The sequence below is a fragment of the Hakea prostrata genome, chromosome 11 (genome assembly GCF_041222555.1).
Source record: "Hakea prostrata isolate BN-2017 chromosome 11, UWA_Hpros_2, whole genome shotgun sequence".
Classification (NCBI taxonomy): Eukaryota; Viridiplantae; Streptophyta; class Magnoliopsida; order Proteales; family Proteaceae; genus Hakea; species Hakea prostrata.
In genome coordinates, this window is record NC_142610.1 from 19,710,029 (window position 1) to 19,733,214 (window position 23,186).

Here is a 23,186-nt window from a genome sequence, read left to right on the forward strand (position 1 = left end):
GAGAAGCATGGATCTTTACCACTCTACCAACCTTACATTGACAAACAATCAAGATGCCCACAAAAATATAAAAAATTATAAATCAATATATGAAGATATTGGCATAAAATGTGAAGGTTAAAGGGATATTTTTAATAAAAATATTTAACAAATTGGTGACCGGAAGGGTATTTCGGTAATTAAGAAATATTATATTACCAAATACAAATTTACCATTGTTTCGGCTAAATGTGGACCTACTGCGTTGTCCAAAGGAAACGACCGCGTCACGGCGACTCCGATTGACTTGAAAGAGTTAAGAAAAAAATAGCTTGAGTTACAAGTCTTACAACTTACAACTTCCAGCAAATACAAATTTGCCACGTGCCGCTTGATGAAGGTTCCATCATACTTGTTATGGGCCCACATTAGACCAGCACTCTGATCCGACGGTATTTAAAGCACTTGGACTGTTCAGACACTCGGGTCTGAAAGAAATCTCTAATATAAAAAGGGTAACGGTTTTGGAACAAAGTAAAAGCATACTTCATTTCTTGCTTGGTGTTCTGCTAGAATTACTTGTGCAAAGATCACATTACTTCCTCTTTCATTGGGATTGATGAAGCATTGTTGTTGCCTTGTGAAGCAACTATGGTTGATGGTTCCTAGTTTCCTCACTTCAGCTGCTTTGTTTTGAAAGCATCTATCTACTCTCAGTGGTTTTAGATTTTGTATCTTCTTTTGAGACTTCTAAGGTTAGATAACTATCTGGACTATTTTGCTTTTTATATTTTATATGTTTCAAGAAATGGGTGTAGTACAAATTGTTGTTCTTATGTTTTGGCTTCTGAGTAATTGTCTTGTTTCATCTTGTCTTCTTGTTAGCATTGCATTGCATGTTTTCTCTAGTACTCTGCTTTTTGTTTTTAGTTTTCCATTCTTCTGCATGACATGATTAACCATTTAGCAGTTTATATTCTATTTTTGAATTGTTAAGTTGTGATTTTACCTTTTTTAGCCTTTGCAATGGCTTCAACACTACTAGTAATTGAAGCAGGGTCTCTTGATCGTGAATTGCTTCAATACTGCTATGCCATTAATGTACAACACTGAACTGTGTATGGTGATGATGGAATTGTGAATACTTATTAGCGTGATTGGTAGTGTGCTTGAATACTTACAAGAAGATTAATGATATTTACAAATGAAAATATATCATCAAGAAGATTAACAGATTTAAAAATGAAAATTTCTGCCCAAATGACTATGAATGGAGCCTTATGTGTTGTAAGATGTGTCTTTGTAAATCCCTTCTTAAGTAACCAATAAAGCTCTCTTTCTTATGGTAAGTGCTTTCGTATACTTTTTTTTTAATCTTTCAGAAACCCGAAAAGGAATCCTTAGAATTATGACCTGCTTTTGCTTTTTATTCTCTTAATTTCATAGAGGAAGGATTTGAGATGGCATGCCTACAGTCGTGCCTCTACCATCTCCTAGGCCCCTCTATAACTTTTTGCATTACATGCATTTGGTAGTTTTCATTGTAAATCGTTAATCTTCTTATAAGTATTCAAGCAAGCCACTAGTCGTGCTAAAAACTGGTTATGTGGGTGTAGTTTCACTTCTATGTGATTTCACTCTCACCTCCCCCTACTAGTATACTATATCTATATAGATTTATGCGAAACGAGTGATCGATATTTCAACCTTGACCATTGTTAGATCATGGCCATACACAGCTCAATGCAACTCTTCTGGAAATTAAAAAGAGAATTGCAACACTTTTTCCTAATAAAAGATGATACTTTTCTTATTGCTTTTTGAATATCATGTATGTACTAGCCTTTAGTTGTGGTTTGGTTTTAGATCAACATGCATGAAGGAATGTGCAATAGAGCTGATAAGATGTGGTAAATCAAACCCTTTAAACTTTATCTCGTACTATGTTTGCTCAATCTAGTTTTGATACACTAGATCGAGCCATATTTTCTCTTTTTTTAAATGAATAAATAATATATTACCCAATAGGGAAGAAATGGGGTAGGGGAGAGAATGTACAAGAGAGAACTGCATCAGCTCGAGAAGAGCAAGGAAACATTTAAACCCCAAGTAGCAACAATATGCCTATTCCTTGGGGAATCTAGCTAAAAGGGGCTTGTGAGGGATGACAAAAATTCTAGAGCAAACATCCTTAAGACAGCTCTCCAAATTTGATCTGGAGATTTGGACATGGAAGTCCATCTGCCAAGGTTTCTTTTGAGCCAAATGGGGGATGCAGGACCTTGAATTCCATCATGTCCATAATGGAACAACCTTTGAAAGAAGATAGGACCTAACAAACTTCAATGTCTAGAGGTCGAGGGCATCTAGACCAATGCCAAATAAGCTAGAGTCAAGTGTCAAATATGCTCAGAAAAGGGCAAGTGAAGGAGAGATGAGGGAGAACCCCAACTATGGAGCAGAAAAAGATGCATTGTAGGGAGACAGGGATAGGGCGATGTGAAATGAAGGATTGGGTAGGGAGGTACTTGGTAAAGACTCTCTAGGAGGTGAAAGATTGCCTAGAGTTGTTGCTGGGGAACCAAAACAGTTTGACCTAGGGGACAGGGGTGGATCGGGAGCAAATGTGGTTCCAAGTAGAAATTGTAGAGTAGAGCCTCTTATTAGAGGGAACCCATATGATTTTGTCTCTACTCAGGTGGTGGGATGGAAGGGGAGGGAGGTTGGCCCAAATCTACTCAATATTTGGGATGGTAGGGGGGGGGGGGAGAAGAGCCCGAGGTGATGAATAGCGCGAGATGAACATCTTTGGGGATGCTGGAGGAGTAGAGGGCTAGAGCCCCAAATACTTGGGAGATGATTCGAGCAGGATGTCAAAGGTCAAGCCAAAAGGAGAAAGAAGAGCCATCAATAATGTGAAGAGAGATCGTTGAGGATTCTTAGGGGATTAATGTTAACAAATTCCTCTAGATCTAGGAGGGATTAGGAGGAACAAGGGTGGACGAAAAGGGCTCACACTAGAGGAGGTAGGAATAGACCCAAGTCAACCAAATGAAATTTTCCTTCATGAAAATGATCTCTCCGAATGAGTGTGAGGAGGTCGACAATATTGTAATCTCTGATTCTACAGATTTTTGCCTGCAGATCGACTTCCTTCCACATAAGCCACATAACTGCAGTGTCATCAAATTGTGATTTTATCTTTCTTATCCTCTATAATGGCTACAACTCCAATAGACATTGATTCAGGATCTCTTTACCATGCTTTACCTTCTTACATACATTTTTGGAACTCTATGTGTGTTGTGGATTGGTGCTTTGGAGTTGAAATGACCTAGTTTGCTAGTAAAAGAAGCTAGTTCTTCTTGATTTATGCCTCTTAAATATCATGTGTGTATTATTAGCCTTTTATAGTCGCTTATTTTGTATCAAATAACATGGAACTGCAGCTTGTTTTGGACAAATTAAGGAGATGGGAAGAACAATTAGTCTTTATCCGTTCCCTGCTGATGGGAATGCAAAAGAAGTCAAGAAGTTCCTAGAGCATCACACTGGCGATGGAACTGTTCATGCAATAAAATTCAGGCCACCCAAGAATCCAAAGCCAGATAGGAAAGCATTTGCTTCTGCCATTGTGCAATTTACATCTGCTAAGTGGGCTGATCAGATAGCCTCATTAACCAGTAATAAGCAACTGTATTACCAGCATCGTTGGCTGCAGGTTCGCCATATGGAACGTGATATAGTGCCCAAGCCAAAGTCATCAATTCTCACTCTGGAGAACACCACACTGCATTTTGGGTGTCAAGTTTCAAATGATGAGCTCTGTGTTCTCTATACAGCCGAGACTGTTCTGGTTAAATTTGGTTTCGACATGAGGAAAATACACTTTGTTCTGTCTTATGGAGGTGTAGATTATAAGCTTGAACTAACTCGTGAGGACATTTGGAAAATCCAGCTTCGTTGCCCAAATGGAAATTACAAATATCTACTCATTCAGGTATATATGCACACTAGTTTCAATATTTGATTTACTTTTTAATTAATTCAATTTGATCATGATTTTATCCATTGCATCACATGAACACGTTGATTTCTTAATTAGATTAATGGATGCCCAATGATCTGTTACCATTGGAATTGATCTATGATCTAGTGACATCATAGAAGTAGTTTTACAGTGATGATAAGTGATTATTCATGTAAATGCATATTAAGGGCCTGTTTGGTTATATGAATCCAAAGATTTGAAATCTCTGGATTCATGAATGCGAGATTTATACTCGTTTGGTTGTGAAAATCTTTGGATTCATGAAATCTATAGATTCACGTTTTTAGTGTAAAAAGATGAATATCTAGATTTATGGGTATAATCTTTGGATTTTACTTTTACTGTAAAAGCACTAAACATTTGCGCATTCACAAAAATCACGTCGACCAAACAGTTTTTCATAATGAAATTTCCAAAAATTCAAGTTAACTAAATAGTTAATTGTATGAATTATGACTCCATAGATTTAAAATCTATATACTTAAAATATCTAAATAGTTGAGATCTCGAGATTCATGTAACCAAATAGGCCTTAAGGGATTCTGGTACTCTTAAGTTTGCAACAAGCTTGGCAACTATCAATGAGCAAAAGCAGAAAGCAAAATAGACAAACTAGAAATTTCCTCTTTTTTGTTTTTTTTTTTTTTGTTTGAATTTTCTTTTTCTTCTTGTTTCATGGTAACAAAAATCAATAACAAAATCTTCACTGAAGTAGTGCTACCATTTATTTGCACAGTTACTCTGTTAGAGGACGGAATTTAATCTAGTCGGACCATCCATATTTTTTTTGTAGATGTATGTCATGTATTCCAACATCACATCAAATTGTTGAAATCCATTTATAAGTCATATCAAATAGTTGTGATTACATTTAAAAAAAATAATGTGACTTATAAATGGACGTCAACCTTTTGATGTGATGTTATGACACATGTCACTCATCTACAAGAAAATGAATGGATCATAAATGGATTGGATATTAGTCTGAGAGAGATTGGGAATGGTGTCCACGATAGGGTTAGAGGTGGGCCAGATGGCTCGGTTAGCAAGGAGAGGTGGGCGGTTGGGTTAATAGGGGAGCTGGGCCTACAGGAAACCGAAGGGGCCTAGGTTGAGTATACCCCACTCTTAGAGGGGAGCGGGCCTAACAAGGGTTGAAGTGGGCTAGGCCCAATAAGAGGAAGGAGAATTGGGCTGGGAGTGTGGGCTCGATAGAAGTTAAGAGTTAAAAAAGGGGTGGGGGCCCAAGAGGGGTGAGACGAGGGAAGTGAGAGAATGGAATCTTGACTGCAACTCGTAGTCGGGGGAGAAGAAGAGAGCGAAGGGATTTGGGGGCGGAGAGGTGTTGGAGAAGGCAGAGGCGGAAACTAGCTTTGCAGAGCTTCGAATCCCTAGGTCTGGAGCTGCCGGAGCACTCGTCGGGAAGGGTTGTTGCCAATGGTCTTCCATGGGGCTTTTTCCAGGGCAAGGCTGCGATTGCGTTTGCAGCCAACTCAAACCTGAAAGCTTCAAAGTCACGCTAGCTGGGGGAGCCATGGAAGCTGTGGGAGTTAGTGAGCATGAAGATAGCAGCAACAAAGGAGAAGCAGAAACAAGCAGCAAGTATAAGCATGATAAAGCGTCTAAGCTTCTGAATGGACATGGTGGAGTGAAAGTGAGACGACGCGGACCACAGCAATTCGAGATGGGATTTTTCCCATCTTCTAGTTTTCTTTGCTTCGGTTGCTATTGTTGCGTAAGAGTGGCAGTGGCAATAGCAGTAGCAGCAGCATTGAAGAGAAACGAGAAATACAAGTCATGAGAAAAATGAGAGGTGGAGAAGCAGAGAGAAAGAGAGGAGAGAAACAAGGGGAGATTCAATTTCCTTGCTTCTCTTACTTGAGTCATCAAAAGCCACGGCAGGATAGAGTTTCACTGGGAGATGGGAAATGGGAGGGTCAAGGGTGGTAGTAGAAAAGGGGTGAAGTTTCATTGCAATTCCACCTAAGCAGGTTTCTCTTCTTTCTTTGTTCCTACACTGTTAGTAAGCTCTTAGATGTGGAAATATAAATCTAGGATGGGATCAATGGAAATTGTGAGAGCCGATGTACGTTGATTTGTCTAGGCATATTAAGAACCCATATGCAATTGATTTGTCTCGGCATACCTGATTGGTTCGCATGAGTAACTATAGTACATTTCCTTAATAACTGGTCAGACTGAAATATCCACACACAAGTGCAAAGCAGGCAGCACGGAAGCTTCCTCTGTATCTTGGATGCTAGAGTGTAGTTCTCCATTCCAGACTCTGTGGAATTAAATACAAGCAATGCTTGTTAGCATTTTGCAATTGATTTAACTATTACTACTTCATTTCTTTGCTTGAAATTTACAATTTTACTGCAAACTTATAGTCCAAACATGACTTCTTTGAAAATTTGAATCTTTCACAAAGCATGATTTCAGACAGGCTGACTTCTTCAAATTTCAGGTGGTTGGTGCTCCTCGGATCTATGAGAAACCCTTACGCTCTTCCAGCCATGTGTTTGAAGATCCCAGTTTGAACTATTTCAAGGATGCTTCAGATGATCGGTGGGATAGAGCAACTGATTTCACCCACTCATGCTGTATTGGCCAATCTTCTGCCTTGTGTTTAAGGCTTCTAAACAGTTATGCGCTTCCAGATTTGAAAAAGTATTCTATCAACTACAAAGAAGATAAAGGTCAGTTCATCTTGAAGAGTGGATCAGCATTTTCCAATAATTTGGATCTAGTCCCCATTGTTGGCCCTCCGGATGTTCCTGAGTTGCGGAATTTCCCATATGACATCCTGTTTAGGGTGTGTTCTTTGGTACAAAATGGGTGCCTTTCCGGGCCAACACTTGATGCTAACTTTTTCAAATTAGTTCATCCTGATTTTATTCCAGTTAACTACATAGAAAATGCACTGGAGAAGCTGTTTCATTTGAAAGAATGCGAATATGATCCAGTTAGGTGGCTTGTCAAACAATATAGAAGCTACCTTGGATCCCAGCGCACTCTTAGGTCCCCTACTATATCATTGGATGCTGGCTTGGTATATGTTCGCAGGGTTCAGATAACCCCTAGTAAAGTTTACTTTTCTGGTCCGGAAGCTAATGTTTCAAATCGGGTGCTACGCCACTACTCTAAGTACATTGATAATTTTATTCGTGTCTCCTTTGTTGATGAAAATTTGAATAAAATGTTTCCAAGTTGTTTATCTCCACGTACATCTAATGGCAGCGAAGAAAGGCGCACAGGAATTTATAAAAGGATACTCTCTACATTAAAAAATGGCATAGTTATTGGAGAAAAGCGGTTTGATTTCCTTGCCTTCTCATCAAGTCAGTTGCGTGATAATTCTGCATGGATGTTTGCAAAAACAAATGATGGGATTATAGCTTCAGAGATCAGAAAATGGATGGGTGATTTTCATGAAATAAGAAATGTGGCAAAATATGCTGCTAGATTGGGTCAATCTTTTGGTTCTTCCACAGAAACTCTTAGTGTTGAAAAGCATGAAGTTGAAACCATCTCGGATATAAAGCAGCAACGAGTTGAAACCATCTCGGATATAAAGCAGCAACGAAGGGAGATGACATACATTTTCTCAGATGGGATTGGTAAAATTTCTGCTGATTTTGCAGCAAAAGTAGCAAGAAAGTGTGGCTTAAGAGGTTCTACTCCATCTGCCTTTCAAATTAGGTATGGTGGCTACAAGGGTGTTGTGGCTGTAGATCGGACGTCAACAATGAAATTGTCCCTGAGAAAAAGCATGTGCAAGTATAAATCAGAGAACACAAAATTAGATGTTCTGGCATGGAGCAAGTACCAGCCTTGTTTTCTCAATCGTGAGATAATCACCCTTTTGTCAACACTTGGAGTGAATGATTGTATATTTCTAGAGAAGCAAAGGCAGGCTGTAGATGAGCTGGATGCTATTCTGACTGATCCATCAAGGGCACAGGAAGCACTTGAGTTGATGTCTCCTGGCAAAAACAGTAATGTTCTCAAGGAAATGTTGAAGTGTGGCTATAAGCCTAATGAAGAGCCATTCCTTTCGATGATGCTACAAGCATTTCGGGCTGCTAATCTTCAAGAATTACGAACCAAGTCAAGGATATTTGTTTCAGATGGAAGATCATTAATGGGATGTATGGATGAAACTCAAACCTTGGAATATGGGCAAGTATTTGTCCAAGTTTCTAGCATTGAGCGAAAGCCGTTTCATGGGAATTCCTCTTTTATGTTTCAAAGAAATGATTCGGACCCGCACAAATTAATTGTTGAGGGAAAGGTAGTAGTTGCTAAAAATCCATGCTTACATCCTGGAGATGTGCGTGTTTTGGAAGCTGTTGATGTCCCGAGATTGCATCATATGGTGGATTGTGTTGTCTTCCCACAAAAAGGACCAAGGTACACTTTTTATTATTTATTCCAGTAGTTGCCTTTTACTATATTGGATCTTGATATTTTTCCTGAACGAAATTCGGGATCTTGGTTTCACCTGTATCAAATAGATGCTTATGAACACATAGTTTGTACCATCCACAATGTAATTGTGCCTGAGTTTTGTCCTTCCATCATGGGTTGGGGCCCCCGCGTTTGGCTTGGGTGCTGCGTAATTAATGCATGGCATTTGTAGCCTACGGTCGAGATTGAAATTTTTGCAAAATGGACAGTTGAGTTCGAAATTTTGGTCGAGATTTCAATCTCGATCGTAGGAAGCACAGTGCATTGAAGCACGACCCTGGGCCCCCTACCTTTCTCCCTCCCTTCTTATAATTGTTTTCTATTAAAACGGCATACCGAGTGCAGAAGACTCCCACCATTGTGGGTCTGGACTCTGGAAGGGTCATAATGCGCGCAGTGTTATCTTGCTTTTTGGAGAGGCTTTCCAGAGACTCAAACCGGTGACCACTTTGGTCACTATGGAGCAACCATACCATTTACCACTATCTTCACCCTATTATTTATGTATTTATATAACTGAAAATTTGGTTGTTTTGAATATCATGTAGTATTAACCAAAAAAAAAAAAAGAATATCATGTAGTGGAGCTCCTAATCAACTGCAACCAAACAGATGGGTTAAGTTCTTCTTTTTAATAAATTAAAGATTCAGTTGGCGGTTACTTATTTATTTTTTACGCCCTGTGTTCTGTTATTGAGGTCCTTTGATGTAAATTCTCTTTATGGATCTCAAGTTTTCCTTGACTAAATCTTGTTTCTAATGTTTCCTGAACTGTTGTTGTAGACCGCATCCATATGAATGTTCAGGGAGTGATTTAGATGGAGATTTATATTTTGTAAGTTGGGACTCTGCACTTATTCCAACCTGGCAAATCGAACCCATGGAGTATGTTCCACCACAAATTTTGTCCTTGGACCATGATGTTACGATTGAGGTACCAGTCTTGCATTTTAGGTTGCAAAATATATTTTTTAAACTCTTCAGTACCTTTAGATAATGATTTTGGTTCTTGCTTAATCTTTTTTGTAGTGTGAACTGTGAAGTTGTGTTAGTGTTTGTAATTTTGAGTCAGTGAATTGGATAATGGAGCATGTTTCTTGAACTTCTTGTACTTCCATATATATTTATTACATAAACAGTGTTATTGTCCTAAACGAAAAATTTGTGCCATCCTTAACGATTCGTGATTTGAATTTTAGATTTCAAAATGTTCTTTTGGTCCCCATGAGGGTTAATTACTGCCTTGGAGATTTTGATCTCTATCAAAGGAGTTTGCTCTATCAAATGCCCAGTGTTTATTTATTTATTTTTTGAAGTCCTGTTCTTTATTATTTTCTCCTTATAATGCTTTCAGTCTTCCACATTTGATTAAGTCTCACGCACATTCTCTCTCATGGTTGTTCAAATGAAGCTACGTGAATTATTACCATGTTCTCTCAATGTTACTCTTGACAGTACTTATTACTGTTTTCTGCAATACTAGATAAATTCTTAAATTGTGTAATGGAAAAAGTCTGTTTGACAAGTATCCAATATCTACTTTGTTTGAAGTTAAAATTTTTTGACAATCCATTTCAAGGTTTGCTTGTATTTGTAAGTTGCATTTAGATGTGCTTCTATGATCCATTCTTCGTTGAGTTGTAGAACTGGAAATCCATCAGAGTCATTTTCTTCTTCTTATTTATTTATTTATTTATTTCCTTCTGGCACAGGAAGTTGAGGAGTACTTCACTGAGTACACTGTGAATGAAAGCCTTGGAATCATTGCAAATGCTCACAAAGTGTTTGCTGACATGGAACCAAAAAAGGCTGAAAGCAAAAACTGTCTGGACCTTGCAGAGCTATTCTCTATTGCTGTCGATTTCCCAAAGACTGGTGTACCAGCTGAAATTCCAGATCGATTACGTGTCAAAAAATTTCCAGATTTCTTGGAAAAGCTTGACAAGCCAACCTATGAATCACAAGGAGTTATTGGAAAACTCTTTAGAGAGTTAAAAGACAGAGCATCGCAGACATTCTCTATAAGCTTTACTCGAGAAGGATCTTATGACTCTGAAATGGAGGTTGATGGCTTTGAGGATTACATCGATGATGCTTTGTATTACAAAGGAGAGTATGATTCCAAGTTGGGAAACCTAATGGATTATTATGGCATAAATACCGAGGCAGAAATCCTCAGTGGGAATATCATGAAGATGGCAAAATCATTTACAACGAAACGAGACGCAGAGGCAATTGGATTGGCTGTCAGTTCCTTGAAGAAGGAGGCTAGGGAATGGTTTGAAGAGGTACTTGGGTCAGGTTCATCTCCTGATAAGGTATATGCGAAGGCGTCAGCTTGGTATCATGTCACATATCATCCTGATTATTGGAGATGCTACAATGAGGGATTGAATTGGGATCATTTCCTGAGTTTCCCATGGTGCATCTATGACAAGCTAATACAGATCAAGAAGGATGGAAGCAGTATCAAAAGATCAACTAATTTTTCATCACTGCAACGCCAATTTACAGGTGGTCTCAATCTCTCAGTTGGGTAGCAGGGTTCCCTTAATTACATTAATTTCTGATGTTGCTTGTTTTGTTTTGTGTTTGGATTGGAAAGTCGATTGTGATGTGTAAAAAGTTAGGGCTTGATGATACTTTCTGAATGTAATGTAAATAATGAGGCTTGACTGAACTGCTGAATGGCTGTTGTGGTTACTGATATTCGTATTAATATTTGAATATCAAAATTTCATAGCAGATATAGCTAATGTACTGTATGTATCGAACTGAGTTTGTTCCATCCAGCCAAGTTATTGTTATGAACTTATAATTTCAATCCAAAGCATGTACTAGCTCTGCCATTGTGAAGGACTTATTGCCATGTTAATGGTTCTCTCCAAACTTGGGAAATCTACTGGATTATTATGGGATCAAAACTGGGGGAGAAATGGAAACCTAGCAGGCCCCACTCTATTTCTGTGGTCAAAACCTGTCAGGGGAACACAACCTTGTCATGGAAGGTGATCCGGACTTGCATGCAGAATCTTTCTGTGTTATAACCAATTTCAATTTCCAAGTATGAGAGTCTACTATTACTACTTGCATAAATATATTGGACTCTGGATTAATTTTAGAATTAATTCATAATCCAAACATCCACTATCAAATTTTCATTTGTGACTATTGATTTCCTTCCCAGTGAGTCTGATCTTCCCATGTGAAAGGGTGGTTAATCTTATATGATAATTTCTCTAAGATAGCACAAATATATATATATATATATATTATATTTTAATTGAAGTTCCATTTATTATGCAACAAAGGAGGCAAACAGAACATGATCTATAGAGATCAAACAACCATGAAGTGCATAATGGCTTAATATGTCCGAAGCTACATAGACCTGATGCTCTTGGCTACAGCATTAGCCAAAAAAAAAGAAGAAGAAATTTGGCTGATTTTCACTGGTTCGCCGGAAAATCGGCGACTTTCCGGCGACTGGTGAGAAAGTTCTTTTCGCCCCTTGGTTTCGGTTCGCCAGGGGGCGAAATCACCGAATTTCGATGATATTAAGTTCCGTGATTACTTCTATTGATTTGGCTAAATGTGGACCCTACTACGTCATTTCGTCGTCAACCGCGTCATGACGACTTCGATTGACTTGAAACTTTTTATTTTTTTTTTATAAAAAATAGATGAGTTTTAACTTACAACAAATACAAATTTGCCACGTGCCTTGGTGAAGCTCCCATCATACTTGTTGTGGGCCCATATTAGACAAGGTTCTGATCCGACGGGTTCTTACATCACTTGGACTGTTAAGACACTCGGGTCTGAAAGAAATCTCCAAGATAAAATGGGTGAGTGTGGAATAGAGTATACTTCGTTTCTTGCTTTGTGGTCTGCTAGAATTACTTGGGAAATATCACATTCCTTCCTCTTTCCTTGGGATTGATAAAGAATTGATTGTTGCCTTGTAAAGCAACCATGGTGGATTTTGTGGTTTATGGTTCCTAGTTTCCTCACTCTGCTTCGTTTTGAAAGCATCTATCTACTCTCACTGGTTTCAGCAATTTTGAGTCTTCTTTGAGACTTCTTTAGGTCAGGTAGTTAGTTATCTGGACTATTGTGCTTTTTCATATTTTATGTTTCAGGAAATGGGTTTAGTACAAATTGTTGTTCTTATGCTTTGGTTTCTTAGTAATTGGTCTTCTTTCATCTCGTCTTCTTGTTAGTATTGCAGTGCATGTTTCTCTGGTACCCTGCCTTCTGTTTTCAGTTTTTCGATCTTCTGCATGACATGATTAGCCATTAAGCAGTTTAGAAGTGTTTAGTTGTGATTTTACCCTTTTCAGCCTCTGTAATGGCTTCAGCAGTACTAGTAGTTGAAGCAGGGTCTTGATCATGGGCTTAGCCATTCTTCTGGAAATTAAAGAGGGGAAATAGCAACTCTTTTTTCTCATAAAAGATGATACTTTTCTTGATGCTTTTTTAAATATCATGTATGTACTAGCCTTTAGCTGTCACTTACTTGGTTTTAGATCATCATACATGAAGGAATGCACAAGAAGGTATGTGACTGATGTGTCAAAAGCTTTTGAGCTGATGAGATGTGGTACATCAAACCGTTTAAACTTCATCTCGTACTACGTTGGCTCAATCTAGTTTCGATACACTAGATCGAACCATATTTTCTTTTTTTGGATGAATAAATAATATATTACCCAAAAGGAAAGAGGGTAGGGGAAAGAATGTACAAGATGGAATTACATCAGCTCGAGAGGAGCACGGAAACATCTAAACCCCAGGTAACAGCAGTTTGCCTATTCCTTGGGGGAATCTATAAGGCTGCGTTTGTTTGCAAAGGTGGGGTGGGAAAAAAAAACATGTGGGTCCCATGTGTAGTGGGGTGAGGGAGAAGGAAAGGAAAGGAAAGGGTTTTGTGGAAAAGTGATAGGGGTGGGTCCCACTTTTTAATTTTCCCAACTTTCCCACAAAGTCCCACCAAATATGTGGGGTTTTAAAATAGCATGGGGTGGGAAAGTTGGGCTGCCACATCAGCAGACAAAACAAGTTTTTCACTTTCCCACCCCAAGCAACCAAACAATATACCATTTTGGGATTTAAAGGAAAAGTAAGAAATCTACACGTTTTTCAAGAATTTTCCCACCCCATCTTTATTCCAACAAACAAACGCAGCCTAAGGGGCTTGTGAGGGATGACAAAATTTCTGGAGCAAATATCCTTATAGATGGCTTTCCAAATTTGGTCTGGAGGTCTTGATTTGGAAGGCCATCTGTGAAGGTTCCTTTCAAGCCAAATGGGAGAGATGTAGGATCTGGAAACTAGATTTCCAGTCGTGTCCGCAATGGAAGAACCTTTGAAAGAAGATAGGACCCTACAAGCTTCGATGTTTAAAGGCTGAGGGCATCTAAACTAGTGCCAAATAGTAGCTGGAGCCAAGTGTCAAATATGCTTAGAAAAGGGGCAAGTGAAGAAGAGGTGGGGGAGATCCCAACTGTGGAGGGGAAAAAAAATGCACTGAGGGGTGTTAGGGATATGGTGATGGAAGAGGAAGGATCGGGTAGGGAGGCAATTGGTAAAGACTCTCCAGGAGGTGAACGATTGTGTAGGGATGTTGTCGGGGAACCAAAACAATTTGACCCAGGGGAAAGGGATGGACGGGGAGCAAATGTGGTCCCAAGAAAGAGCTGTAGAGAAGAGCCCATTGTTAGAAAGAAGCCAGATGACTTTGTCTCTACTTAGGTGGGGGGAAGGAAGGGGAGGGAGGTTGGCCCAAATCTTCTCAAAAGCCGGGATGGAAGTGGGGGGGGGGGGGGCAGGAGCCCGAGGTGATGAATGGCACAAGAGGGGCATCTTTGGGGATGACAGAAGAGTAGAGGGCTTGGTCCCCAACTACTTGGGAGACTATTCCAGTAGGATGCCAAGGGTCAAGCCAAAAGGAGAAAGAAGAGCCATCGGTAATGTGAAGATGGTTGAGGATTCTAGGGGACTAAGGTTAAGAAATTCCTCTAGATCCCGAGGGATTAGGAGGAACACGGGCGGACCAAAAAGACTCGCACCTAAGGAGGTAGGAGTAGACCCAATTTCCCAAATGTAATTTTCCTTGTTGATTATCTTTCCAAATGAGTGTGAGGAGGCCGACAATATTGTAATCTCTGATTCTACAGATTTTCTAAGGCCACCCGCAGATTCCTGCCTGCAGACTTCCTTCTATATTACCCACATAACAGTGTCAAATTGTGATTTTATCTTTCTTATCCTCGGTAATGGCTACAACTCCAATAGTTGTTGATGTAGGATCTCTTTACCATGGGCTTTACCTTCTTACGTTTTTGGATCTCTATGTGTGTTGACTGGTGCTTTGAAGTTGAAATGACCTAGTTTGCTAGTAAAAGAAGCTAGTTTTTCTTTATGCCTCTTAAATATCATGTGTGTATTAGCCTTTCATTGTCACTTATTTTGTATGAAATAACATGGAACTGCAGCTTGGTTTGGACGAAGGAGATGAGGAGAACAATTCGTTTTTATCCGTTCCCTGCTGATGTGAATGCAGAAGAAGTTAAGAACTTCCTAGAGGACCACACTGGCAATGGAACAGTTTATGCAATAAAATTCAGGCCACCCAAGAATCCAAGGCCAGATAGGGAAGCATTAGCTTTTGCAATTGTGCAATTTACATCTGCTAAGTGGGCTGATCTGATAACCTCATTAGCCTGTAAGCAGCTGTATTACCAGCATCATTGGCTGCAGGTTCAGCATGTGGAACATGATATAGTGCCTAAGCCAAGGTCACCAATTCTCTGTCTGGAGAATACCACACTGCATTTTGGCTGTCAAGTGTCAAGTAATGAGCTCTATGTTCTCTATACAGGCAAGAGTGTTATGGTTTCCTTTGGTTTCGACATGCGGAAAATACACTTTGTCCTTTCTTATGGAGGTTTATGATATAAGCTTGAACTAACTTATGAGGACATCTGGAAAATCCAGCTTCGTTGTCCAAATGGTACTTACAAATATCTCCTGATTCAGGTATGCCCACTAGTAGTAGTTTCAATATTTTACTTTTTAATTCAATTTGATCATGATTTTATCCATTGCATCACATGAAGATGTTGATTTCTTAATTAGATTGGATGCCCAATGATCTATTACCATTGGAATTGACCTATGATCTAGTGATGCATCACAATTCAATGTGATATAAAGAGTAAAATTGACTCACAACTGCTCCTGGTTTCATAGCTTGTTTAGTAATAGGGTAATACGGTATGATCCTCAGATTTTTCGATTTGGGTAACTATGTGAACATCATAGAAGTTGTTTTACAGTGATGATAAGTGATTATTCATGTAAAGGCATACTAAGGGATTCTGGTACTCTGAGTAAGTTTGCATGTGATCCTACTTTTGCAATTGGAATTATGAGTTTTTGATTCGAACAAAGCCATAATTATTCTTGGGGTTCTTATAAATTTTATAGATGTTCCTACTCTGTTAGTAAGCTTTTATATGTGGAAATCTAAATCTAGAATGGGATCAATAGAAATTCTGAGTGCCAATGTATGTTGATTTGTCTAGGCATATTGAGAACCCATATACAATTGATTTGTCTCGGCATACCTGATTGGTTCACATGAGTAACTATAGTACATTGCCTCAATAACTGGTCAGACTGAAATACCCACACACAAGTGCAGAGCAGGCAGCACAGAAGCTCCCTCTGTATCTTGGATGCTAGAGTTTAGTTCTCCATTCTCTCTATGGAATTAAATACAAGCAATATTTGATAGCATTTTGCAATTGATTTAATTTAATAGTCTACTTCATTTCTTTGCTTGAAATTTTCCATTTTACTGCAAACTTATAGTCCAGACATGACTTCTCTGAACATTTGAATCTTTCACAAAGCATGATTTAAGACAGTCTGACTTCTTCAAATTTCAGGTGCTTGGTGCTCCTTGGATCTATGAGAAACCCATACGCTCTTCCAGCCATGTGTTTGAAGATCCCTGTTTAAACTATTTCAAGGATGCTTCAGATGATCAGTGGGATAGAGCAACTGATTTCACCCGCTCATGCTGTATTGGCCAATCTTCTGCCTTGTGTTTGAGGCTTCTAAACAGCTATGCACTTCCGGATTTGAAAAACTATATTATCAACTACAAAGAAGATAAGGTCAGTTTATCTTAAGGAGTGGATCAGCATTTTCCAATAATTTGGATCTAGTCCCCATTGTTGGCCCTCCTGATGTTCCCGAGTTGTGGAGTTTCCCATATGACATCCTGTTTAGGGTGTGTTCTTTGGTACAGAATGGGTGCCTTTCAGGGCCAACACTTGATGCTAACTTTTTCAAATTAGTTCTTCCTGATTTTGTCGTTCCAGTTAACTACATAGAAAATGCACTGGAGAAGCTGTTTCAATTTGAAAGAATGCGAATATGATCCAGTTAGGTGGCTCCACAAACAATATAGAAGCTACCTTGGATCCAAGTGCACTCTTCGGTCCCCTACTATATCATTGGATGCTGGCTTGGTATATGTTCGCAGGGTTCAAGTTACCCCTTGTAAAGTTTACTTTTCTGGTCCAGAAGCTAATTTTTCGAATCGGGTGCTACGTCACTACTCTAAGCACATTGATAATTTTATTCGTGTCTCCTCTGTTGATGAAAATTTGGATAAAATGTTTTCAAGTGATTTATCTCCACGTACATCTAATGGTAGCAAAGAAAGGCGCACAGGAGTTTATAAAAGGATACTGTCTACATTAAGAAATGGCATCGTTATTGGAGAAAAGTGGTTTGATTTCCTTGCCTTCTCATCGAGTCAGTTGCGTGATAATTCTGCATGGATGTTTGCAAAAACAAATGATGGGATTACAGCAGCAAAGATCAGAAAATGGATGGGTGATTTTCATGAAATAAGAAATGTGGCAAAATATGCTGCTAGATTGGGTCAATCTTTCAGTTCTTCCACAGAAACTCTTAGTGTTGAAAAGCATGAAGTTGTAACCATCTTGGATATAAAGCGGCAACGAGGAGGGATGACATACATTTTCTCAGATGGGATTGGTAAAATTTCTGCTGATTTTGCAGCAAAAGTTGCAAGAAAGTGTGACTTAAGAGGTTCTACTCCATCTGCCTTTCAAATTAGGTATGGTGGCTACAAGGGTGTTGTGGCTGTAGATCCGACATAAAAAATGAAATTGTCCCTGAGAAAAAGCATGTGCAAGTATAAATCAGAGAACACAAAACTAGATGTTCTGGCATGGAGCAAGTACCAGCCTTGTTTTCTCAATCGTCAGATAATCACCCTTTTGTCAACACTTGGAGTGAATGATCGTATATTTCTGGAGAAGCAAAGGCAGGCTGTAGACGAGCTGGATGCTATTCTAACTGATCCATCAAGGGCACAGGAAGCACTTGAGCTGATGTCTCCTGGTGAAAACAGTAACGTTCTCAAGGAAATGTTGATGTGTGGCTATAAGCCTAATAAGGAGCCATTCCTTTCAATGATGCTACAAGCATTTCGGGCTGCTAATCTTCAAGAATTACGGACCAAGACGAGGATATTTGTTTCATGTGGAAGATCATTAATGGGATGTATGGATGAAACTCGAACCTTGGAATATGGGCAAGTATTTGTCCAGGTTTCTAGCTTTGGGCGTAAACAGTTTTGTGGGAATTCTTCTTTTATGTTTCACAGAAATGATTCGGGCCAGAAAAAATTCATTGTTGAGGGGAAGGTAGTTGTTGCTAAAAACCCATGCTTACATCCTGGTGACGTGCGTGTTTTGCAAGCCATTGATGTCCAGGCATTGCATCATATGGTGGACTCTGTTGTTTTCCCACAAAAAGGACCAAGGTGAGATGCTTTTAGATTATTTATTCCAGTAGTTACCTTTTACTGTACTGGATCTTGATATTCTCCTGAACTGATTTTGGGATCTTAGTTTCACTTATATCAAATAGATTCTTATGAGGATAAAGGTTGTACCATACATGATGTAACTGTACCTGGGTTTTTTTTTTTTGTCCTTCCATCATGGTTGGGCCCCCCACCTATCTCTCTCCCTTCGTATAACTGTTTTTTTTCAACAAAACAGCATACCTGATGCAGAAGGCTCCCACCAGTGTGGGTCTGGACACTGGGAGGGTCATAATGTATACAGCATTACCTTGCTTCATGGAGAGGCTTTTCAGAGACTCAAACCAGTGACCAAAATGGAGCAACCTTACCATTGCACCAGGGTCACTCCCTGATTGTTTTTCTATATAACTGAAATATTTGGGTGTTTTGAATATCTTATAGTGGGATCTCCTAATCAATTGCAATCAAAGAGGGGTTAATTTTTTTTTATATAAATTTAAAAAAATCATTTTTCTGTTATTATTATTATTTTCTAATGCATCCATTCTGTTATTGAATTCCTTTGATGTAAATGCTCTTTATGGATCTCAAGATTTCGTTGACTGGAACTTCTTTTGAATGTTTTCTGAACTTTTGTTGTAGACCACATCCAAATGAATGTTCTGGGAGTGATTTAGATGGAGATATATATTTTGTAAGTTGGGACCCTGCACTTATTCCAACCTGGCAAATCGAACCCATGGAGTATGTTCCAGCACCAACTTTGTCCTTGGACCATGATGTTACGATTGAGGTACCAGTCTTGCATGATGGGATTCAATATATTTCTCACACTCTTCAGTACCTTAGATAATGATTCTGGTTCTCCCTTAATCTTTTCTGTAGTCTGGACTGCAAAGTTGTCCTACTGTTTTTAAATTTGAGTCAATTAATTGGAAAATGGAGAATGTTCCTATAAACTTCTTGTAGTTTCGTATTATTTATTATGTAAACACCATGTCATTGTCCTGAATGAAAAATTTATGCCATCCTTACAAATGATTTGTGATTTGATTTTTAGATTTTACTTTGGATTTACGGTCCCATGAGGATTAATTAATGCGTTGGAGATTTTGATGTCTATCAAACTTGTTTGCTTTATCAAATGCTCAGTTTATTTTCTTATTTAAAAAAAAAAAAAAAAAAAAAAAAAACTGTTCCTTACTATTTCCTTCAAATTTGTGCTTTCATTCTTCCACATTCGATAAAGTTTCTAGCACATTATCTCTTATGGTTGTTCAAATGAAGCTCTGTGAACTTCTTTACTAAAATCTTGACATGTTTTTCAATGTTACCCTTGACTGTACTTATTACAAATTTCTGCAAAATTAAATAGATGCTTAAATAGTGTAATGGAAAAGGTCTGTTTGAAAACTATCCAATATCTACTTTAAATTTGCATTTCACATGTTCTTTTAACAATCTATCACAAGGTTTGCTTTTATTTGTAAATTGCACTTGGATGAGCTTCTAAGATCCATGGCCATAGGCTCTTACACTAATTCTTTTTCAGTTGTAGAATTGAAAATCCATCAGAGTCATTTTCTTTTTTGGCACAGGAAGTTGAGGAGTACTTCGCAGAGTACATTGTGAATGAAATCCTTGGAATCATTGCAAATGCTCATACAGTGTTTGCTGACAGGGAACCAGACATGGCAGAAAGCGAAAACTGTCTAGAACTTGCAAAGCTATTCTCAACTGCTGTTGATTTCCCAAAGACTGGTGTACCAGCTGAAATTCCAGATCAATTACGTGTCAATGAATTTCCAGATTTCATGGAAAAACTTGACAAGCCAACCTATGAATCACAAAGGGTTATTGGGAAACTTTTCAGAGAAATAAAAGAGAAAGCATCAGAGACATTCTCTGTAAACTCTACTCGAGAAGCGGCATGGAGATCTTATGACCCTGACATGAAGGTTGACGGCTTTGAGGATTACATCGATGATGCTTTTTATTACAAACAAGCGTATGATTCCAAGTTGGGAAACCTAATGGATTCTTATGGCATAAATACCGAGGCAGAAATCCTTAGTGGGAACATCATGAAGATGGCAAAATCATTTACAAAGAAGCGAGATGCAGAGGCAGTTGGATTGGCTGTAAGATCTTTGAAGAAGGAGGCTAGGGGATGGTTTGAACAGGGGTTTGGGTGGGAATGGTCTGAAGAGGTTCTTGTGTCATCTCGTGATAAGATATATGCAAAGGCGTCAGCTTGGTATCATGTCACATATCATCCTTATTATTTGGATCATTTCCTGAGTTTCCCATGGTGCATCTATGACAAGCTAATACAGATCAAGAAGGATAACAGTATCAAAAGGTCAGTTAATAATTCATCACTGCAACGCCAATTTGCAGGTGGTCTCAATCTCTCAGTTGGGTAGCAGGGTTCCCTTAATGACATTTATTTCTGATGTTACTTGTGTTGTGTTTGGATTGGAAAGTCAATTTAGATGTGTAAAAAGTTAGGGCTTGATGATACTTTCTGAATGAAATGTAAAGTAAATAGAGAGGCTTGACTGAAGTGCTGAATGGTGGTTATGGTTACTGATACTTGTCTTAATATTTGAATATCAAAATTTCATAGCAGATATAGCTAATATACTGTATGTATCGAACTGAGTTTGTTCCATGCAGCCAAATTATGGTTGTGAACTTATAATTTCAATCCAAAGCATTTACTAGCTGTGCCATTGTGAAGGACTTATTGCCATGTTAATGGTTCTCTCCAAACTTGGCAAATCTACTGGTATATTATGGGATCAAAGCTGAGGCAGAAATCCTAAGTGGGAGTATCATGAAGATGTCGAAGCCATTCTCAAAGAAACGCGATGTGGAGGCAATTGGATTGGCTGTTTGGTCTTTAAAAGAGCAGGGAAGGAAAAGGTTTGATGAGGGACTTGGTATCACCTAACTATCATCTTGATTATTTGGGACTCTACAGTGAGGGAATGAATCAGGACCATTTTTCTGAGCTTTACATGGTGCATTTTATGACAAGCTGATACAGATCAATAAGGCCAATATCATTTTCAGATCTCACAATTGATCATCACCGGAAACATCAATTTGCAGAAGGTTTCATGCTCAGTTGAAAAGGAGGGTTCTTCCATCTCAATTAAGTTTCTAATGTTGTTTACGTTGTTATGCTTGGATTGGGAAAACCCCACTTATGTGTGTAATATTAAGTTAGGGCTTGATGTTATGTAAACAGGGAAGCTTGACTAGACTGCTTATGAAAATATCTGAGATCTGTATTAAACATTTTACCATTTTTCCATTTCTTATTCATCTGATTTTCCTCATGATAACTAGAATATTCAGCAGATGCTTTCATTTTATTTGATTTATGACGAAAATGTTATGTAAACAGGGAAGCTTGACTAGACTGCTTCTGAAAATATCTGAGATCTGTATTAAACATTTTACCATTTTTCCATTTCTTATTCATCTGATTTTCCTCATGATAACTAGAATATTCAGCAGATGCTTTCATTTTATTTGATTTACGACGAAAATCAAACATTGTTTACATAATTTTCCTAATTGCAGTATAAATCAAAGGAATCTGTAACTTCACTTGATTTTTATTCATGAGCAGCAGTATTTCTGATATTCTTTTGCAGGGCTTTCAGGCTTTAAACAGAGCTTGAAGCTAGGAAGTGAAAATAGACCAAAGCCTATAAACTGTTCGAAATTTCTTGACCTGAACCATTACAATAATATTTGGACTCTGTGAACATGAAAAGAGGATACTTATGACGGGATCAGACAAGCGTTTCTGTATCTTGCAGGCACTGTTTCCACACTTCTGGACCAGTCTTGGAAAGACCTTGCTTGAAGTGTTCATACTTGCTGTAAGATGGATCTGTATTTTCCACGGGAATTATTCCAAGTGCTTCAACCAATGCAGAATGGCAATTAGGTCCCATATCTATAAGTTGAAGGCAACACTTCTTGCTAACTTCGCCTTGGCCACCCAACCCTATAACAATTTCTGTTCCACATGCTTCATCATGTATCCGTGCTGTGCAAGAGTCTAGAAATTTAAAAAACCCAAGTTGAGGTTCAGGTGGTAGTACTGCAACAGGTATTTGAGGTGTTATGTTCCTCACTGCAAGTGCAGGAACAATCACATTACCCATGAAAGCTAAGAACCCTATAATTATCATTGAGATGACACAGGAATACGCCATCTAATGCTAATCTAAAATTTCCCAACCAAAGAAGGATAACTTGTTTTGATCAATTCACTTGCCCTGTTACAACAAATTTATAGGATGCAAGATTCTGTTACAAGCATACTAAACACACAAGTTATGAGTAACTGAAGTTCATTATATCTCATTTATTTAGTTATTTATTATCATATGTATTAATGACTAAAACTGTTCTTTGATGTAGTCTTATTTGCTGAGTTATAATATATCTCATTAATTTTCTTTTATTAGGTAACTGATGGTTGTAATGTTAATCAATTGTGCAGAGAGTCCAAGGGGAAGGGTGGGGGCAATTTTCATACATAGTTTTGCCTGGCAAATTTTGGTAAGAAAATGTTTCGATAACTTGACATGAGGTTATAATTGTAATCTATTGACCATTGCACCATTGTCCGCCCTTAAAGTCCCTAAGAAAAAAGAGAAACTAGATTTCAAATGAAAACTTGAACGGATCAAACTCAATTCAGGCCGATCCGAATCAATATCGAGTAGTCGATACTGTTCCGAATATTGATTATCTCAGTTCATACATGGACTAGGATCA

The 23,186-nt window shown here is 38.4% G+C and overlaps 3 protein-coding genes across 3 annotated transcripts; all 3 read left to right on the forward strand.

Moving 5' to 3' along the window:
• The first annotated feature begins 535 nt into the window (after positions 1 to 535).
• LOC149000681 (putative RNA-dependent RNA polymerase 1) lies at positions 536 to 15,122 on the forward strand. Its single transcript, XM_089140472.1, has 6 exons — positions 536 to 734; positions 3,429 to 3,979; positions 6,501 to 8,446; positions 9,287 to 9,437; positions 10,216 to 11,017; positions 15,001 to 15,122. The coding sequence occupies exons 2-6, from the start codon at positions 3,452 to 3,454 to the stop codon at positions 15,021 to 15,023; spliced, it is 3,450 nt and encodes a 1,149-aa protein (XP_088996598.1). The 5' UTR covers positions 536 to 734; positions 3,429 to 3,451; the 3' UTR covers positions 15,024 to 15,122.
• LOC149000682 (RNA-dependent RNA polymerase 1-like) lies at positions 15,037 to 22,088 on the forward strand. Its single transcript, XM_089140473.1, has 4 exons — positions 15,037 to 15,544; positions 16,459 to 18,374; positions 19,023 to 19,173; positions 19,979 to 22,088. Exons 2-4 carry the CDS (start codon positions 17,710 to 17,712, stop codon positions 20,804 to 20,806), a joined length of 1,644 nt encoding a protein of 547 aa, XP_088996599.1. The 5' UTR covers positions 15,037 to 15,544; positions 16,459 to 17,709; the 3' UTR covers positions 20,807 to 22,088.
• On the forward strand, positions 15,846 to 17,706 carry LOC149000683 (RNA-dependent RNA polymerase 1-like). Its single transcript, XM_089139203.1, has 5 exons — positions 15,846 to 15,897; positions 15,995 to 16,074; positions 16,459 to 16,689; positions 16,824 to 16,927; positions 17,061 to 17,706. The coding sequence occupies exons 1-5, from the start codon at positions 15,846 to 15,848 to the stop codon at positions 17,704 to 17,706; spliced, it is 1,113 nt and encodes a 370-aa protein (XP_088995329.1).
• Positions 22,089 to 23,186: the final 1,098 nt, after the last annotated feature.

Bases quoted from the DNA above. Each gene is read 5' to 3' on its own strand.
- LOC149000683 (XM_089139203.1), top strand. From the start codon at position 15,846: ATGATAAGTGATTATTCATGTAAAGGCATACTAAGGGATTCTGGTACT. The intron at 16,690-16,823 runs GTCAGTTTATCT...TCTTTGGTACAG, and splicing joins TCAACTACAAAGAAGATAAG to AATGGGTGCCTTTCAGGGCC. The intron at 16,928-17,060 runs GTTTCAATTTGA...ATATGTTCGCAG, and splicing joins GAAAATGCACTGGAGAAGCT to GGTTCAAGTTACCCCTTGTA.
- LOC149000682 (XM_089140473.1), top strand. From the start codon at position 17,710: ATGAAATTGTCCCTGAGAAAAAGCATGTGCAAGTATAAATCAGAGAAC. The intron at 18,375-19,022 runs GTGAGATGCTTT...CTTTTGTTGTAG, and splicing joins TTCCCACAAAAAGGACCAAG to ACCACATCCAAATGAATGTT. The intron at 19,174-19,978 runs GTACCAGTCTTG...TTTTTGGCACAG, and splicing joins ACCATGATGTTACGATTGAG to GAAGTTGAGGAGTACTTCGC.
- LOC149000681 (XM_089140472.1), top strand. From the start codon at position 3,452: ATGGGAAGAACAATTAGTCTTTATCCGTTCCCTGCTGATGGGAATGCA. The intron at 9,438-10,215 runs GTACCAGTCTTG...CTTCTGGCACAG, and splicing joins ACCATGATGTTACGATTGAG to GAAGTTGAGGAGTACTTCAC. The intron at 11,018-15,000 runs GTGGTCTCAATC...ATGGAACTGCAG, and splicing joins ACTGCAACGCCAATTTACAG to CTTGGTTTGGACGAAGGAGA.